Below are 18,033 nucleotides of genomic sequence, written 5' to 3'. Positions count from 1 at the left end.
CCACTTCCGCGCGCGGGTGGGCGGGGCCGCGCCGGGCCGCGCCCCCATTGGCTGAGGCCGCGCGGGGGGCGCGCAGTAAGTGCGGGGGGGGCCGGGCCCCCTCCCTGTTCCGGTCCCGGTCCCGCTCCCGGTTCCGGCGGTGCCGCGGCCCGGCCGCCTCCCCCCGGGCAGCGGGGGGGTCTCCGTCCCGGTCCCTCCCGGAGCGCGCGGTACCGCCCCAGCGCCGCCGGTGCCCTCCGGGGCGGCTGCGGCAGGGCGGGGTGAGGAGCGGGTGACCCTTCCCCGGCATGAGCGGTTTTTCCCCGCGGTGTCACTTCCTTCCCTAAAATGTCCTTTCCTTCCCTAGGGTGTCCCTTCCCCGGGATACCCGTTTTCCGGGGTGTCCCTTCCTTCCCTGGCGTGTCCGTTCCCTGGGGCGCCCCTTCCTTCTTTGGGGTGTCCCTTCCTTCCCTAGGGTGTCGCTTCCCCGGGATGCCCCCTCTTTCCCTGGGGTGCCCCTTCCTTCCCCGGGGTGCCCATTTTCCCTGGTGACCCTTCCCCGGGGTGACCCTTGCCCCTCCGCCTCACCCAGCCTTCCCGCCGCCGACAGGAGCCTTTGCCCCGGGGGTGGAGGGAAGCGGGACGGCGGAACCTCCCGCTCCCCCAAAAAACCTCCCTCCCCGCGGGCTGTGCCTCCGCGGCCCCGGGTGACCCCCGTTGTTCCCCGCAGGGCGGCCATGGCGGCGTTCTGGCAGCAGCGGGGCCGGCGGCAGGAGCACGGCGGGCTGGGCGGTCTCATCGACGGGCTGGGCAGCGTGTTCGATGTGCTGCTGGCCAACGCCAGGCTGGTGCTGGGCGTGAGCGGCGCGGCCGTGCTGGCCATCGCCACGCTGGCCGTCAAGAGGGTAAGGCTGGCACCCACGGGAGCAGGGTCAGGGTTGCTGCCTGGGTCTCCACTGTGGTGGGGAAAGATGTGCCACAAACCTGGCTGGCTGCTCCCGAGCTGGTCCCTTGCATTTGGCACAAACGCCCACCGGTGCTGGCAGCGGTGCTGTGGGCATGGAGCTGCCCATTCCCACCATGAACAGCCCCATGCTCCATTTGCCTGGAGCAGCATGCACCTGGGATACAGTATCCCATCCAGAAAGGCACCTGGGGTTTAAGGCATATTTGGGCACTTGTTTTCCGCGTAAAATCCACGGGAAGAAGATGTACACTTTTGTGGCCCCCCAAACTGAGTGTTTTTCCAAGTGGAAGCCTCACATGGGGCTGTGTCCCCCCTTGTGTGCACCAGAGGGGCTGTTGTCACCTGTAATTCAGGGGAAACAAAGATAATGACTTATCCTTGTGGGTTTTCCTTCTCTCCAGCTGATCGACCGAGCCACCAGCCCTCGGGATGAAGGTGATCCCAAAGCTGAGCAGAAGACCCTGGAGGAGACCTGGCAGGACTTGGCCTTGATCAAGACTACACCAAAGCCCCCCAAGAAGCAGAGGAGGGAAGACCTCAGCGAGCCCCTGCTCTCCCCAGCTCAGCCACTGGTGCCAGGTGAGGCTCAGGGTGTCCAGCTGGGAAGATCACCTTGCTGTGCTCTGGGCTGGCTCTGCCCTGCTCCACCACTCTGGGAGCTCTGTGTTATTTTTAGCTCGGTGTCCGGGAAGCAGACCCGATGGAGCCTGCCCTCCTGGGAGGCTCCTGAGCCATGGCCCCTTTTTAGGCAATGCCTGTGGAGACAGAGCTCTGATAACACCCTGTGTGTCCTGGCCAGTGCAGCAAGGCAGGGGCTGGCAGGGTTTGTCTCCTCTGGAGTGGTGTTGGCTGCCCTCATTTTCTGGGTCAGCTCTGCCTGCAGGAAGGTGCACTTGGGAGCTGCTGCAGACAAAGGCTGCTTTGTCCAGCTGCCTACAGAGATGGCATTTTTCCAAGTGGGAAAGCGGCCTGGCTCGGTGCAGGGCAGGTCCTGAGATACTGGACCTGGGGTAGGATCATTTGCAGGACTCTCATGAGGGGCAGCACTGATCTCTTCACTCTGGTGACCAGTGACAGGACCCGAGGGAATGGCTGGAGCTATGTCAGGGGAGGTTTAGGGTATTAGGAAAAGTTTCTTCCCCCAGAGGGTGATGGGGCACTGAACAGGCTCCCCAGGGCCCTGGGGCTGACAGAGCTCAAGGAGTGTTTGGGCAACAGTCTCAGGGACATGGTGGGATGAGCACCCTTGGCTGCAGCAGAAGCTGCTGCTGTGGGTTACAGATGATCTGCCCAGAGCTGTGACTTCTCCCTTCCCTTCTCACAGATCCCAGGGCATGCTCTGCCTCTGTGGGGGCTCCTCGGGTGAAGTCCAGCCCTCTGCGCTGCCTCACGCTGCAGGAGAAGCTCCTCTCACACCACAGCAGCCGTCTGGCCGTGCCCGAGATCCAGGTGTCCCTCGTCCCTCAGCTGGCCAGGAGCATCAGCACCCAAGTGCAGAACTTCCTGCGGAGCAAGTGCCCAGAGCTGCCCTTCGGCCGCCTCTTCCTCAGCGGAGCCCTCCTGGACGGCCTGGAGGTCCTGGCAGCTGACCACATCCACCTCATGCTGCCTGTGGTCCTCGACGCCGGGCTCTGGAGCCTCATCCCGGGAGAGGACACTGTGGTGAGGAACCCCCAGTACTGGATGATCAAGAGGGTCGATCTGGGGTATTTCCCCCGTGGGTGCAGCCCCTGGGACAGGTTTATGGTGGGCCGGTACCTCTCCTCCAACGTGCTCAACGAGACCCTCCACAAGATGCTGGTGGCCTCCATCAACTGGCCTGCCATCGGCGGCCTGCTGGGATGTGTCATCCACCCCGTCGTGGCCTCCCGGGAGCTGAAGCTGGAGGTCAAACATGATCAGGTCGAGCTGAGCATCACCCTCTTCCCAGTGGTGGAAATGGAGGACAAGGTTCTTCTGGCTGTTCCTCCTGAGGGACTGGTGGAAAACCTCTGGCTCGAGAGCTTTTACAGGGCAGAGGTCTCGAAGGTGAAGGAGCTGGATGCCGGCGACTCCGGGGCTCGGCAGCGCTGCCTCCGCATCCTGAACGGTGTCTGCAGGAGCCACCCCACCCTGCACAAACTGGGGGGCAGCCCCGTGACCCACGTCATCCTGCACCTCAGTGACTCCGGCTCCGACTGGGCAGAGGGAAGCCTGGCTGACAGGTTCCAGCAGGTGCTCGAGGAGCTGGTGGCCTACCTGGAGAAAGGGGTCCTGCCTTCCTATTTCAACCCCAAAATCAACCTGTTCTCCGGGCTGTTGGAAGAGGAAATCGATGAGATGGGCTTTGTGCTCTACAGGGCCATGTCTGAGCCGGAGCTCCTGCTGGAGTGACCAGTGCGTCGGGAGCTCCCGGATGTGGGATGTTCCTCACCCGCCTGCTGATCCCTGCTGTGAGGGCTGCCATGCTTCTAGTTGACTAGTCAGTAAGAGGCAAAGTTCTTGCACTTTATGAGGAAAAAAATAAAAATGGTTCCTGTGTGAATAAAACGGGCCTGAGCAGAGGTGGGTGTTGGCAGAAGGAGCCTTTGGCTGGGAGGCTCTGCCAAACCCGGGGCGAGGGCAGCCCAAACCTGGAGTACCCACAGGTGAGTCCCGTGTGCTGGGAGCCAAGGGAAGCATGTTTACTCTCTGGTTCCCAGTGTCCTCTGCCTGTCCCAGCTCTCAGGCTCCCCTTGTGCTCCCAGACCAGCTGGAGCTGGAGAGCAGCTCCTTCCTGCTGCTGTGTCCTGCAGGCCCCTCAGGTGCACCGCCCTGGGTGGGTCCTTTCACCAGCACTTGGTCTTACTGTGCCAGCACTTGGGACAGGGTGGCAGAGCCTCACCTGCCTGTAGGATATTGCCAATCCAAAATATGCCCTATGGATGACCTGGGTGGTTGTCTGGGCACTGGGTGGTACGGCCATAGCAAATGGGGCTGGGGGTTTATTCCTTGGAAACCCTTTCAGCTGCCAAAAGGAGCGAGCTCAGCTCTACCTCTTTGTTCCCCCCGAGGAAGGGGTTTGCTTCCAGCACGGAGCTGGGGCTTCATGGCTCTTTTCCCACACAGTGTTTTGCTGGAAGATGTCCTGAAAAAGAGCTGCTGGCTCTGGGGAGGCTCCTGGTGTCAGTCCCTTGGAGGCTGCAGCAGGGCTGTGTCCCCTCCCCGGTGGGCACAGTGTCACTTCCAGTCTGTCTGGTCACCTTTTCACACATGTATTGCTGCTGTCTTGAGGTCCTTTTTCCCTGGAGCCCCACGATATGGGGTGGGGAAGCAGGGCAGGAATGATGCTGTAAGCAGAGTGCTTGCAAGAACTGAAGTGGTTTATGCTTTTTATTAAGAAAATATGTTTTGTTTGGGTATTTTGTTGGGGTTTTTTGGTTTTCTTTTTGAGTGGCTGCTAGTAGGGTTTGGTCTGGCTCTAGTCCCAGGGCAAAGGAATTTATTCTTATATTTAATGGGAGGAGCTGGCTTTGCACAAGGGTGGAGCTGGAGAAATCCTGTGGACTTCAGCGTGAGCGGCTGTTGTGGTTTAATTTTCTTTATAACTATCATCTTGTTTATGGGAGGAAAAAAACCTGCTTTTCCTCCCTGTCTGACGATTACTTTGTTCCTCCAAACCACTTCCCAGGTGTTAGTGATGAGAATAAACCTTCCCTGTGAACACTGGTGTCAGCTCTGGTTTGTCTCCTTTCCTGTGGTAAGGGCTGAAGTGATTCCTTGGCTGTGGTGACCTTCCCAGGAACCACCCAGGGCGTCCCCTCGCTGTGTGGAGAGCTTGGTGGTGGTCAAATCCCCTCCTGCAAGGTTTTCCTCCTCCTCTTCCAAACCCCTGGACCCCCAGAGTGCCTGGCTGCAGTGTGTGAGCTGTCTGGATGCTGAGCTAGTATCACTTTCCCAGGGCTCGGCTGAGCATTGGCCAGGGTTAGACCAGTAAAGCTGGTCCTGGCTGATGCCACCAGCGAGGTTTAACCTGCTCCCTGGGTCCTGCACAAGTGCTTCCCACTGCTGTTGCCATTCCAAGGTGGTTGCTGCTGTGCTTTATCACATTCCAAAGCTTCGTAATCCTGTTATTTTAGCCCACGGGTCTGTATTTTTAGGGCACAGCTGTTAGTGGTGGGAGTGAGGGGTTCAGGGAAATGCATCCTAAGTTCTCCTGAGTAACTCCATGGATTTAGGCCTGGTAGCAATGAGCTGCTGCAGGGTTTAAGGCTCTCTTGTCTCATGCAGACCTTCAAGTGAACCTGTGCTGGTGTGGTCTCTGCTGCCCTCCAGGTGCTCCAGCCTCCTGCCCACCCCATGTGCTGCCAGTTCCCAAAGGATTGACCCTGGGAACTGCTGTGTGCCCAGGTCCTGAGCAGGATCCTGAGCAGCAGAGCACACAGGAATCCTGCAGATCTCCTTCCTTTGATGTGCAGAGGAAGCCCCGACAGCGAGGGAAGAGACATCCTGGCTTCCCAGGGAGTTCAGCCTGAACTCCGAGCAGGAAAACAGAGCCTCCCTTCAGCTCAGCCAGCTCTGCCTGTCCTGGGGCAGCAGCACAGCAGCAGATGCAGCTGGTGAGATAAAACAACTTTTCCTACCCCTCTGCAGTTCTCTTCTAAATTACTGCAGGGAGTGTCTGCCAAGAAAGCTCCTGTATTGTTCCAGTGAGTGGAAAGAGCAAGATTTGGGTGGATGCTTTTGCAGTAAAAGCTTCACTGTTTTAAGTAGGAAGAAATAACAAGGCCGAGTTAAGGTGTCACCGCAGGAAATTTAAAAATTAAATAGTATTTTAATAAGAAACTTGTTTGACAAAAATAGTTTTCATCAGCTAGCAGCATCACAAAGGCATGTCTCAAAGTTTGAGGAAGAACTCCCTTTCAAATCCAGTGAACATCTAAAATGAAGGCTTTTCCTGAGCACTGCAGCTGAGCTTCCCTCAGGACAAGCACCTGGCCCTCCTTCACTGGCAGGGACAGCCCCAGGTAAGGGTAACAGAAAAGGGGAATGGTGCTCTGGTAACATCAACTTAGAGGGGAACTTAAATTCCACACTGTGGAAAGCCAGGGACTGAGCAGAGCTCAGCAGCCCTGGTGTCTGTCCTCATGGCCCCAGTCCAGCTCTTCCTTGTGGAAATGCTGGTACAACCACTGGGATGGTGCAGGGGGGATGATTCAGCACAGTCCTCTCTGCAGAATCAGCATCCAAGTGCTTCCTTGAAATGTTTAGACTATCCCAATCTGCTCAGCAGAGGAGCAGCTGAAAACAAAAGCTGACACTGGTAGTAGAACCACTTTTCCAAGCTGGTGGAACCCTTGCTGTAATGGATGGCATCCCTTGGCAGGAGCAGCCTGCAACCAGCTCTTCCAAAAAACACTCAAGGGACTTGTTTCCAGACTCCAGTTCCCTGTGGCAGTAGTTGCTCCTGTAGGAGCTCACAACCCTGGTCCTTTCAGGCTCTCAGGGGTCCATCCCAGCTCAGTGGTTCTGAGGGCAGTTTTTCCTATTGTGCCCAGGCTGGTGGCAAATGCTACAGGTCCGTGGTTTCTTGGCAGTGGATCCTGAGGAGAAACTGCCTGGTCTCTTGGCTTTGCTTCCCAACCCTCTTGAGTATTCGCTGCTGCCAAAGTTGTTCAAAGAGACATCTCCAGAAGGACCTAGAGAGAAATGACTTGAATTTAAGCATCTTTGAAAATATAAGTAGGTGAGAAACATAAGGTAAGTTCAAAATAGCAGGATTCTCAGATTATTCCTGAACCTGCATTTGATTCAGACTTGTTTGAACAGTTAAATGTAACCCATTTGTCTTGCAGCATTAGAGACATGTGGGAACAGAACAGGGGAAGCTGCTCTGGTCTACAGCTAAAGCAGAAACAAAACATGCCAGAGGAAAACCTGAGATTTAAGTAGTTTTGAAAACTTGATTCTACCCCTTTAGGCCCACATTTCTAAGGAGGAGGAGGTCAGTGCTGAAGATCCCTCAAAGACCACATCTCCCCTTCTGTACTTGGTTACTGTCCCTTTGTCAGTGCTCTCTCTTTTGCATCCTCATTTTGTCATTATTTTTGTTTTCAGCATCTTCTCACACTCGGTTTGATCTCTGATCAAAGCTCCAGAATGACTTGGCCTTTCCCTACACTCCTAAACTAGGGCAGAGGGAGCAGCAGAGTTTCCCTGGCATGCCAGGGTGGGGTTTAAGATCTCCAGAAGTGGTGCCACTGCTTCAACTCTGCACCAAGTCGGTAACAGCTCTCACACAGCTGAGCACTGTAATTTGGGAGGACAAATTCCCAGTCAGACTGTTGGAAAGAGTCCTGGGCTTTATCCAATGAGTCATGGACAGACAGATGGTCAAGTTCACTGCACACAGAAGCCAAGCATCCTGCTCAGAGCTCAGATGTGTGCTGTGAGGATGTATCCTGCCAGCACTTGGAGAGGTAAGCCAGACTTTGTTGTTAAAAGCAACATTTGCAGTGCTATAAAGCTGCTGACAGATGTTCTGAAGACAAACCTGACACCTTAAATGTATGAAGTGCCACAAGAGCTGTGCAGCACAAGCATGTGTGAGAGGTATGTTCAGTTTACAGAATCCCAGAATAGCTGCAGTTGGAAGGGACCTCTGGAGATCATCCAACCCTCCTGTCAAGGCAGGGTCACCTATAGCAGGTGACACAGGGATATGTCCAGGTGGGTTTGGAATGTCTGCAGAGAGGGAGACCCCATACCCTCCCTGGGCAGCTGTTCCAGTGCTCTGCCACCCTCAATGTAAAATCACCTTGAGGTAAAACTTTTTGTGTTTTAGTTTATGGCCATTGCTCCTTGTCCTGTTGCTGGGCACCACCAAAAAAAGTCTGGCACCATCCTCTTGGCACCTGCCTTTGAGATATCTATATGCATTAATGAGACCCTCTCTGTCTTCTTCAGACTAACCAGGCCCAGCTCCCGCAGTCTCTCCTCATCAGAGAGCTGCTCCAGACTCCTCATCATTTTCCTGGCTTCTGCTGGACCCTCTCCAGCAGCTTAAGAACATCCCCCAGCCTTTGTGTCCCACCCCAAGCCCGGCCTTACCTGGTGCCACGTTCTCATCTGCCCACTGGAAGAAGCCGCACTGCTGCTCCCGGGGCTTGGGGCAGGTGTGGAACTGCCTGCCCTTGTTGGGCCCGTCCTTCTGCACGGTGCGTGTCACGGCCGGCTGGTCACACCTGCACACCGTGCCGCCGCCAGGCTCCGAGCCGCCGCTCCCAAACGGCTCCGGGCCTCTCCTTCCTCCCGGGCCCCTCCCTGCCGTGGGCTGGGGGAGCACAGAGCCCCGTGGGGCCGCGGTGCCTCTGTCCTTTGTCTGCTCGTCGGCCCAGAGGAAGAAGTTGCAGGAGCTGGAGCTGCACTTGTAGAACTGCCGGCCGCGGTTGGGCCCGTCCTTGCGCACGGTGAGCAGCAGCGCCTCGGTCCCGCAGTTGCACACCACAGCATTACTCCCATCCTCCACAGCGGCCAGAGGAGCATCCCTGGATGTTCTGTTGGAGATCACGGAGAGCAGGTGTCCCCGTGCCGGGTTTGTGGTCCCCCTCCCCTGCCTGTTCTCACTGCTGGCTCTGTTCAAGGAGTGGTTGAGCTGCAGGTGCTGCGCTGGTTGGGCGGCTGATGACGCGGGTTGGGATGGTCTGTGTAAGTACTTGAGGTCCAAGAGCTCCTTCAGCATCTCATCACAGCCCCCGATGCAGCCAACGAACTCCAGGGGCATCACGGGCGGAACGCTGCCTCTCTTGAATTTAAACTTCAGTCTACAGGGAAAGGAGTCATCAAAGTCTCCCAGTTCATCTCATTTCTCATCAGCAGACCTCAATTTAGGCTTGAACTTTTACACATATTTTTAATTCTGCTATACATAGACCAGTTTCCCCAACCCCTCTTTCTTCTTTCCATCCCCAGGCCCTGGGGATTACACACCATGCTTCAGCTTTCCAAGACTGGAATGGAAAATGGTTCCCAGCCTAGCCCATGGAAGTCTGATTACCCTCAGGTAATGCCTGAGGGGCTGTGTTTCCCCAAGGGATAACTGGTATGACCTACCTGTGAACCGGATGGGGTTTACACACATCACAGATGCTCTCATCCCTGGTCACATCCAGCACAAAATCAGGGAACCAGACTGCAGTCTTGCAGGTTGGATAGCCCATGCAGCTCAGGTAGAACCTGCCATGGGACAAAGGCACCAGATGAGGAAGAGGCAAAGTCAAGACAGTTGGTGATCCGTTCTCCCATCTTCTGAGCCATCAGAAATTGTCAAACCCACAGTTTTTAAGGGCAAATACCTACTTGAGAAGAGGTTCAGCTGAGTCCACACAGCTTATGGGGCTGGTGGAGTCAGCAAGCTGCAGCCCAAGGCTTCCAAGTTTTTACCAAAGGAGGTAAATGAGTGCCTGGGAAAACACAAACCAGCACAGAAGGTGCTACAAGAGAGAAGGTCACCAACCCGCCGTTCTTCCTGGTCTTCAGGACCATGTCGTTGTTGCACTGGGGACACTTCCGAACGGAAACGGGCATTGCTGGGTACACCTCATCCTGCTCTGGAATCTCTGCAGCTTCTCCAAAATACTGAGCCAGGGCCTCATCCAACCTGTAATGAAACAGGCAGAGCATCCTGTGTGTCTCTGCAAGGAGCAATCAGGTGCTGCAGTGATTCAGCACCTGCTGCCCCCCACACAGCCCCTCCGAGCTTCTCCATGTGCACGTTGATTCAGCACCACATTTCTGGAACAGGGAAGATGTGGGAACAACATCGAAGAGGTCAGTGCATGTTGCCATCCCCAAACTTAATCTTAACTGCTCATCTTGGTTTAAACCTTTAGTTGGCACGAACTCGTGACAGTGTGCCAGGCTTCGAGTCATCCCTTGCTGTGCAAATGCCCACACACACCGGGCAGAGCTCCAGGGAAACAGTGTGACAGGATCCCCCACTCCAGGCTGAGCCCCAGCTGAGCAGCCAGCATCTCCCAGAACAGCAAAGCAAAGGGAAGAGGGCAAAGACAGGACTCACTTGTTGGCTCTGGCCACAGCTTCAATGAAGACTTCCTTGTACTTTTGGACCTGCTGCTGCAACACTACAGATTTGTCTTTCTTCCCCTCACAGATCAGTTTTAGATCAGCCTCCAGCTCAGCCCGAAGGTCAGGCTTGGACATTTCATAGCCCATGGAATCATAGCCTGAGGAATACACGGAATGGTAAGTGAAAGGAATGCGAAAATAAGGAACTTGCCACCTTGCCGGTGGGCACTGCCCTCACCTTCCACCAGCCCCATGCCCAGGTGGCCGGGCAGGAACCGCTGATCTGCTGTAAGGCCCACGTACATCCGCGTCTTGATCGTCTCGATGTGCTCGGCGTGAGTGGCGTCGGTCCCTGGAAACAGACAGGGGTCAGTGGGAGCAGGTACCAAGGAGTTACTTCCTCTGTGCCTGGGGGAGAGTGCAAGGGGCTAAAGGGACAAGGACACAACTTATGGTGAGCACTGCCCTCGTACCCCACTGGCACTGAGGCCTAGACCTGAAATCACCCATCTCCCTGGGCACTGGAGGCACTCCGCGGGCTCTGTAGGATGTTTGGACTTTGCCCACAGGTCTCTATAACCCTTTGTTCTGCTTTTTAAAGTGATTTCTTATCTGAAGTGACATTTAGAGAATTCCCTCTGCCAAGAGTGAGAGGCCACGCTGCCAATACTGACCAATGCCATGTTTCTCCATGAGAGCGATGAGATCCGCTTCCGTGAGGAGCAATGGAGGGCTGGTTTCCCCATCCACCATCTCCACCGTGGTGGGCTGAAAGCGAGACCCTTTCTGATACACTGGGATAACCTGAAGGAAAGGAGAATCTCTTTGAAACTGCTTCCTGGTCCATTCACTCAGGACAAAATGCCACACCAACAGCCAATGCAGTCAGAGAGCAGTAGCCTGTTCTGGAGGGAATCCAGCCTCAGGGGCCTTGGGATCAGCCAGCAATGAGCTGCCAGAGAGACCATGGGACAGCTGCTCTTGGTGGGTAAAGTCAACCCTACAACCTGAATGGTTTCTGCTGCGGTGTCAGACATGGGAGAATCTACCCAGAGCTGGCACAATAAACCTGCTCAGGTTTCCAGCAGAGAAAGCTCTTGGTGAAACAACCAGAAACAGTCAAAGGATGTTTTGCAGAGGGGTCTGAAGCTGGCAGTGAAATGCTACTTTAGCCTCTCCCACCTATGTTATTCAAGGGGATTACCTTATCGCTCCACTTGTCGTAAGGATAGACTTCCAGGTAATTTCGGGCCAGGATCATTAGCCCTTGAGCAATGAATCGCTCGTTGGCAATGTCAATCTCCACAGTTGTTTCCTGCCCCTTGGCATCCTGAGAGCAGCAAGCCAAGAAATGGCGCACGATGAACTCGTAGAGTCTCCACTCATTGCCCTGACACCAAACAGCGAAAAGAGTCAGTGTCCTCCCATCCAGAAATCAGTGGGATCTCAGGTGAGGATCCTGTGCTAATGACCATGTTATTAAAGCTTTTATCTTTATTTATCAAGCAACACAAATGAGTTAGCTCTGGTTTCACCCACCTGCAGGTTAGCGGTGTATTTGGTGGGGTGAATGGGAGGATGAGCCTGATCGGACTTGGTTCCACTCCGAGGGGTTGGCCCACCCTGATCCAAAATTCTCTGTGCAAATGCTCCCCAGTTTGGGTCCTGTGTTTGCTGTTGTACCAAGGCAGAGAGGTTCAGCTCCTTGGGGAAAATGTTGGTCTCAGTTCGGGGGTAGCTAATGAACCTTAGGAAGAAAGACAGGAGAGCACTTAAAGGGGTGCTCCAAAATGCTTCCCAGTTTGGACAAAACGCCATTTACTTTTAAAATAATGAAGTTTACCAAGCCAAGTCTTGCTTTCTTACCCTTTAGTGTAGAGTTTTTCTGCTATTGTCATGGTTTCCTTTGCGTTTATTTTCAGTTTGCGGGAAGCCAACTTCTCGAGTTCCTGCGGTGGGAAGGGCCAGAAAAAAACCCAGAAGCATTAGTGCATAATTCAGGGTGGTGAGTATAACATCTGTTCACAGCTCCTTTCAGAGAATTCCTTTCCAAAGTTCAAACATACCACAGTGTCCAGGGGCAGGGGCCTCCATTTGCTCTTTGGCTTGCTCACAACCTCAACAACAGTCGCCACCGGATCCTGAACAGAGTAAGCAAAACCCAAATCTCCTTTAGGAGTTTGCACAAACTGTTCTTTAAACGTCTTGATACAGGGAATGTTTGGCTGAATCTGGATTACAGAACTATTTACAAGCTTTCTTACCTCCATACACATTTGGTAAAGGACCAGGCATGCCGTGTGGTTGAAGAGCCGGTTCCTCTTCCAGTTGAAGACCACACTGCCATCTTCGTGGTTGTGGGTCACTGTGGGGAACAACAGAGCTGGCTGATAGAGCAGTCACAAAATGGAAACATCACAAAAGCACCTGGAAACCTTCCAGTTCTGCTCAGTGGTCACAGCAGAGGAAGAGGAAACCACTTCTGCAGCATTGCGTGCTTGTTACTCCAGTGTTTTTCCTTCCTATGCACATCAAACCCTCTGAGATGGAGCCCCAAACACACCTTTAATTTTGTAGAAGGTTTCAGGAACAAAGGCTTGAATGGCTTTAAAGCGTTCAACTACAAATCCCAGCGTTGGGAACTGGCAGCTACCATAGCTGATCAGCTGATCTGCTAAAATATCAGGGAAGATCTTCTGCAGCCTCAGCGTCTGGAATCTGGTGAAGGCAGCACCTGGGAAAACAAAATGTGCAGCAGAACTGAATACAACAACGTTGAATGATAATCACAGCACTTGAGATGGTTCTCTTTCATACTCTGAGTATTAATTTTACTTTGTTTAATACTCAGTTGCAGAGGCTTGTCAGTGCTGTGTGGCCTATGAACTTAATATTTGCTTCAAGGAGCAATTTCCTCCTTTTGGGAGGGAAACAAACTCTTCAGAAAGGGTTGTTAAACAGTGGAATGGGCTGCCCAGGGAGGGGTGGAGTCACCATCCCTGGAGGTGTTCAAGAAAGGACTGGATGTGGCACTCAGTGCTCTGATCTAGTTGACAAGGCTGTCATCGGTCACAGGTTGGACTCGATGATCGTGCAGGTCTTTTCCAACCTAAATGATTCTCTCATTCCAAGAGCACGTTTTCCAGCAAAACATGAGATGCCATTAAGTTGTATCTGATCAAAAAATCAGGTATGTGACACTACAGAGGGCGTTTCTGCCTTGTGTTGAGCACACAGGAAGAGATGTTTACAGACCTATCCTGAGGTCCAGCTCCTGCCTGACGTCGACGGCGTCGCTGGTTCTTTGGTCCGGCTGGGTGAGGTTCTCGCAGGCTGATCTGACAGCATGAGGGGTGATCTCCGAGAAACGGGCTCGGAAAACCTGGAGGTTTGGCTTTACTGCCAGATACACAGGAAAAAGAAATCAGACTGACTCAAACACCAGTGGAGAGGAGCAACTAATAAACAGCTGCCTTCAAAAGACTGTGCTGCCAACCTGCTCTACGGGCTTTCCAACAGCTGAATGTGTTTCTGGTTTATCAGAGCCACATTTATTTATCAGAACTACAGTCAGCATTCAACCTGGACACAGGAAGATTGACAATATGCCTCTGCTAAAAGATCCCTGAGGGGCTGGTAAACCTTTAATGGAACTCAGACTGATGAAGACACTCTACACACCAGCTTTGCACACGTGGATGATCTCGAAGCCGATGTTCTCCCCTTCCCGATCGCAGTCAGTCCAGATCACCAGGGCTTGGCACTGCTGGATTTCTCGTTCAAGGGTTTTCTGAGAGGAGAAAACAACACAGGGGAGACATTCCAGGCCACTCGCTTTGTCATTTAATTTTGGAATGACTCACTGCACACGAAATGCAGCGTGTATCCATGGAGATGGATTGTTGCAATAACATTCGGTAATTGTGTGTCTCATGAGATTAGGCAGCTTTCAAAAGAATTGAGTCATTTATTTATATCTAATTCCGTTAAAAAGCTTGGCCAGGAGCGGGTTGTACCACAATCTGTTTTCTAAAAATGTAATTTTTTTGTAAAACTGAGACACAATCGCCAATCCCACCTTGTTGGAAAAAAACATTTCTATCTTTAGCAAAGTAGTTGTTCGTTTACTGCACTACTTGTGCACAAGCAGGAGAGTTTCAATGTTCAAACAAACAGCATTAATAGTCCTAGGAAACGCAGGAGGAATTTGCTAAACTAGAAATCTGGATGTTAAGGACAAAGGTGCAATCATCCTTCTGCCTGGGACAGTATTTGTTGAACCAACCCCCGAACTCAGTTTCAGGACAACTCTTGACCACAATGTACCTTGATATCCAGGTAATTTTCAGGGCAATACTTCTCAACTTCAGCATCAAAAAGAGCTAAAGGGTTGCAGCTATGCCTGGGAAACACAGGATAAACAGTGTGCATTACAAAAACTGAAACATATATTGTAAGACATAATTAGTGCTGCCTAAGTACTGGAATTAATAATGTATTTTATTACAGGCCTATCTGAGAGAACACAGAGTTCATGTGAAATGGTGAGTAACGCTTTTAAGTGTTGCTTTTAAGCAACAGAATCAAAAAACAGTGCTCTGAAAACAGGAATTTGAAACAATATTTTTGTATTCTCCATAAAATTTGGATGTCATCATCTTGCTCTGTGTCAGAGTCCCTCTGTTCCCCCTTGTCTTTGAGCTCGCAGTGCCCCGCTCGGCTCAGGGCCAAGAGAAGGAGGTGACAGACCCTTCCTGTGAGGGGCAGGAGGTGACAGACCCCTTCCTGTGGAGGGCAGGAGGTGACAGACCCTTTCCTGTGAGGAGCAGGAGGTGACAGACCCTTCCCTGCCAAGGGCACGAGGTACCAACCATTTGCGAAACGGCATCCTGAAATCATGAGTCAGTAAGTGTCCTGACACGGATGTCATCACCATGGTAACGTTCTGCAAGAGACAGAGCGAGGTAATTAGTGCCCATCGTTCACTAAAAACTACCCACAGCCCCAAAATCTTCCTCCAGTTCTCAACTGACACCACCAGTGACACCTCTCTCCTGTTAATGACAGAATCCCAGAATGGGTTTGGGCTGGCAGGGACCTTAAAGCTCATCTTGTTCCATCCCCCTGCCAGCGTGGCCTTGAACACTTCCAGGGATGGGACATCCACAACTAATACATCATAACAAGCTCTCCTCTCTCCTGACAGGTAAATCCACGGCCTTCTCCTCAATTTTTACAGGAAGCTCCCAATTCTAAGCAACTACAATGTATTTTTAATGGATATAAAACCAGGAAGTTCAAAGACCTAAAGCAACAAAATAGGTGGTTGAGCCAAGAAAACAACATCTGACATTTCCTCATCTTTGGGCAGAACATCCCTAGCACTGGAGATGTGTTTCATAACTCCTGACAAATGGCTTTTATTAATTAGTATTTGCATTTCATTAATCCAGCAGCAGATTGAAAGGAAACTCTTACCTGGCCAAACATCTGGTAATCGTATTCATAGATCTTGTTGAACTTGGAAAACCCTTCTCTCTAGAAGGAAAAGGAGAGTTCCTGAGTTTTGGTTCTTTAACAGAAAACAAATCCATCCTGCCTCGCTTTGCACACGCTGTGATGGAGCACAGGAGATACAGGGCAACGGAGAACCAGGTCCTGGGGCTAATGGGAATTACAGCAGAGGAATGGAAACTGCCTGTTATCATTTATGGAGACGCTGAAATGGTGACTTTCAAGGTAAGGGTATTTTAAACCATCCCTGAAGGTGATTCCAGGGTTATCACCCCGTGGATAATGAAGAACTGATTTGTTTAACAGGGCTGGCCAATGACCATAGAATCACAGAGATTCCTGACAAACACCTGTCCTGCTCCAAATGGTAAGTAGTGTCCCAGCTCCGGGTCCCCAAGGCTACCTCCAACCTGAGACTAGCAGAATTTTCTAGGTTGTGTATTTGCTGCTTTTTGCTACAGAAGCAGGATGACTTCTTCCCTGATTGGGACTGTCAGTGCTCAGGTTCAATAACATAAAGGAGGTTCTATGAGGTTGGGCTCTTCTCTCATGTAAGAGGAAATAGCCTCAGGCTGTGCCAGGGGAGGTTCAGGTTGCACATCAGGAAGAATTTCTTCCTGGAAATAGTGGTCAGGCATCGGAAGAGGCTGCCCAGGGAGGTGGTGGAGTTACCATCCCTGGAGGTTTTCAAGGAAAAACTGGATGTGGCACTCAGTGCTCTGGGCTGGGTGACAAGGTGGGCATTGGTCACAGGTTGGTCTTGATCTTGGAGGTCTTTTCCAACCTTAATGATTCTCTGATTCTGATCTAGAATCACCTTCTAGTTCCTTAGTTTGGAAACTAAGTGATTATGCAAACTGTTAAAGCTCACAAAACAGACCAGCAGAGAGGACAGATCATTGAATTCCTCTTCTCCAAACCACAGGCCATCTTTGCTTTATTCTGTGAGCTCCAGTAAACCCCTGACACTTGCTGATGCTGCAAAAGTGGTGCTTTTTGACTGGGAAATGCCAACGGATGGTTTCAGTTCCTGAAGCCTTTGGCACATGCTGCAAATCTAGGAACGACACAGGGAGCCCTCACCATGGAGATCAGTGCCTGGGAAAGGCAGTCTGCGCAGAGGGAGCTGAGTTCCAACAGCACTTAAAGCACATGGAAAAGGGATCTGAGACTCCCAGAAACATTTGGCCAAGTGCTGTCTGTCCACAGAACAAGGAAGGTCATTCTTGTACCCTCACGTGGTCAGAAGTGTCCAGAGACAAAAATCAGCCTGAAGTCGTTTCCTCTTGTCCTGTCACTTGTTACCTGGGAAAAGAGGGCAACCCCCCACCTCATACACACTCCTTTATTTGACTGCAAGGTGTTATTGAGAACCTGAGCGCTGACAGTCCCGATCAAGGAAGAAACCATCCTGCTCCTGTAGAAAAAAAGCAACAAAGGCACAACCTAGAAACTTCCACAAGCCTCTGTGAGGTGGGAGGACCTGAGGCTCCCACACAGAGCACAGCTGAGCCCAGGGCTGTGCTGCTGCCCCTCCCCAGCCAGCTGAGCCCCACCTGTCGGTGTCCCAGGGAACAATGGGATATGAGGCCCTAGGTGTCCCAGGGAGCAGTGGGATGTGGTGTGTCTCCACATGTCCCAGGGAGCAGTGGGATGTGGCATGTCCCTACCCGCCGCATCCTGCTGTTGGAGAGCAGATCGGCGATCCCTCGGGCAGCGTCGTTCTTCTCGGCCACGCACAGCACCTTCCGGATCCTCTGGCGAGCCCCGTCCTCGGCGGCGCGGGAGAACAGGCGCCAGGGCTGGAGCAGCATCCTGCCCCTGGCCAACAGCCTCACCTGCAGGATCATCACGGGGGGCAGGGGCGGCTCCCGCGGGGACAGGGCATGGTGCTGCTCCGCGTCCCTGCGGGCATGGAGAGAGATCGCTGGTGTCCCCGCTCAGCCACGCCGGGAGGGTCCAGGGCAGCCCCCTGGGGGCCGCACGGGGCTGGGGAAGGTGTCACCCCCTCCAGACACCGCTGCCGGGGGTCCCGCATCCCCCGGGCACCGGCGGGGCCTCGGGCCTCTCTTGCCCTCGCACCTGCGGCAGCGCAGCCCCCCCCCGGTACTCCCCGGGCTCTCCCTCACCTGGGGCCGCCCTTTCCCTCCCCGGTTCCCCTCCTTTTCCCACCAGTTTTTCGCGGTTCCCCCGCTCTGTTTCCCCCTAAGGCCGGGCTTTCCCTCATCCTGGGCAGCCCCTCCTCGGCCCGCCCCGGGCTCCCCCTCACCCAGGGCAGCCCCTGCCCTCCCCTCTTCCCCTCGGCTCTGCTCTTTTCTCCCTTTTTTGCCCCTTTCCCCCTTTTCCCCCATTCTCCCTCACCTCCCTCCCTCCCGCGCTCTCCCGGTCGCTCTCTCCTCACCGTCACGTCCTGCCGCAAAGAGAACTACAACTCCCGGGATGCCGCGCGGCGCCAGGGAACTACAACTCCCGAGATCCCCCGCGCCTCATCCTCAGTGTCCTCCCGCCGCCGCCCCGCCTCGGTTTTT

At 53.3% G+C, this 18,033-nt stretch overlaps 2 protein-coding genes across 5 annotated transcripts; one reads left to right on the top strand and one right to left on the bottom strand.

The window, feature by feature from the left end:
• The first annotated feature begins 1 nt into the window (after position 1).
• MIEF2 (mitochondrial elongation factor 2) lies at positions 2–4,632 on the top strand. 3 transcript variants are annotated; one of them, XM_051778410.1, is made up of 4 exons: positions 2–75; positions 710–884; positions 1,348–1,525; positions 2,271–4,632. In XM_051778410.1, exons 2-4 carry the CDS (start codon positions 717–719, stop codon positions 3,317–3,319), a joined length of 1,395 nt encoding a protein of 464 aa, XP_051634370.1. In that variant the 5' UTR covers positions 2–75; positions 710–716; the 3' UTR covers positions 3,320–4,632. The 3 variants fall into 3 exon arrangements, with proteins under 3 accessions (XP_051634370.1, XP_051634369.1, XP_051634374.1); XM_051778409.1 differs by lacking the exon at positions 2–75 and adding an exon at positions 92–260; XM_051778414.1 differs by lacking the exon at positions 2–75 and adding an exon at positions 97–209.
• Positions 4,633–5,697: 1,065 nt separating this feature from the next.
• TOP3A (DNA topoisomerase III alpha) lies at positions 5,698–18,003 on the bottom strand. 2 transcript variants are annotated; one of them, XM_051777840.1, is made up of 20 exons: positions 17,907–18,003; positions 17,176–17,410; positions 15,470–15,529; positions 14,863–14,936; positions 14,318–14,393; positions 13,673–13,781; positions 13,247–13,390; positions 12,555–12,725; positions 12,256–12,356; positions 12,058–12,132; positions 11,858–11,940; positions 11,531–11,738; positions 11,196–11,381; positions 10,666–10,795; positions 10,230–10,343; positions 9,984–10,149; positions 9,420–9,563; positions 9,017–9,139; positions 8,015–8,727; positions 5,698–6,603 (listed from the first exon to the last, which is right to left on the bottom strand). In XM_051777840.1, the coding sequence occupies exons 2-20, from the start codon at positions 17,353–17,355 to the stop codon at positions 6,425–6,427; spliced, it is 3,036 nt and encodes a 1,011-aa protein (XP_051633800.1). In that variant the 5' UTR covers positions 17,356–17,410; positions 17,907–18,003; the 3' UTR covers positions 5,698–6,424. The 2 variants fall into 2 exon arrangements, with proteins under 2 accessions (XP_051633800.1, XP_051633790.1); XM_051777830.1 differs by having other exon boundaries at positions 17,867–17,909.
• Between the last annotated feature and the right edge of the window lie 30 nt (positions 18,004–18,033).

The sequence above is a fragment of the Manacus candei genome, unplaced genomic scaffold (genome assembly GCF_025592945.1).
Source record: "Manacus candei isolate 608988 ecotype Guabito, Panama unplaced genomic scaffold, ASM2559294v1 h1tg000002l, whole genome shotgun sequence".
Taxonomy (NCBI): domain Eukaryota; kingdom Metazoa; phylum Chordata; class Aves; order Passeriformes; family Pipridae; genus Manacus; species Manacus candei.
The sequence above is the reverse complement of the archived record's forward strand: the minus strand, read 5'-3'. Positions and strand labels throughout refer to the sequence as shown.

Excerpts from the sequence above, each read along its gene's own strand:
- TOP3A (XM_051777840.1), bottom strand. The coding sequence starts at position 17,355 with ATGATCCTGCAGGTGAGGCTGTTGGCCAGGGGCAGGATGCTGCTCCAG. Across the intron at positions 12,357-12,554 it reads AACCTTCTACAAAATTAAAG|TGACCCACAACCACGAAGAT; the intron begins GTGTGTTTGGGG and ends TGTTCCCCACAG. Across the intron at positions 12,133-12,255 it reads TTTACCAAATGTGTATGGAG|GATCCGGTGGCGACTGTTGT; the intron begins GTAAGAAAGCTT and ends TACTCTGTTCAG.
- MIEF2 (XM_051778410.1), top strand. The coding sequence starts at position 717 with ATGGCGGCGTTCTGGCAGCAGCGGGGCCGGCGGCAGGAGCACGGCGGG. Across the intron at positions 885-1,347 it reads CCACGCTGGCCGTCAAGAGG|CTGATCGACCGAGCCACCAG; the intron begins GTAAGGCTGGCA and ends CCTTCTCTCCAG. Across the intron at positions 1,526-2,270 it reads AGCTCAGCCACTGGTGCCAG|ATCCCAGGGCATGCTCTGCC; the intron begins GTGAGGCTCAGG and ends CCCTTCTCACAG.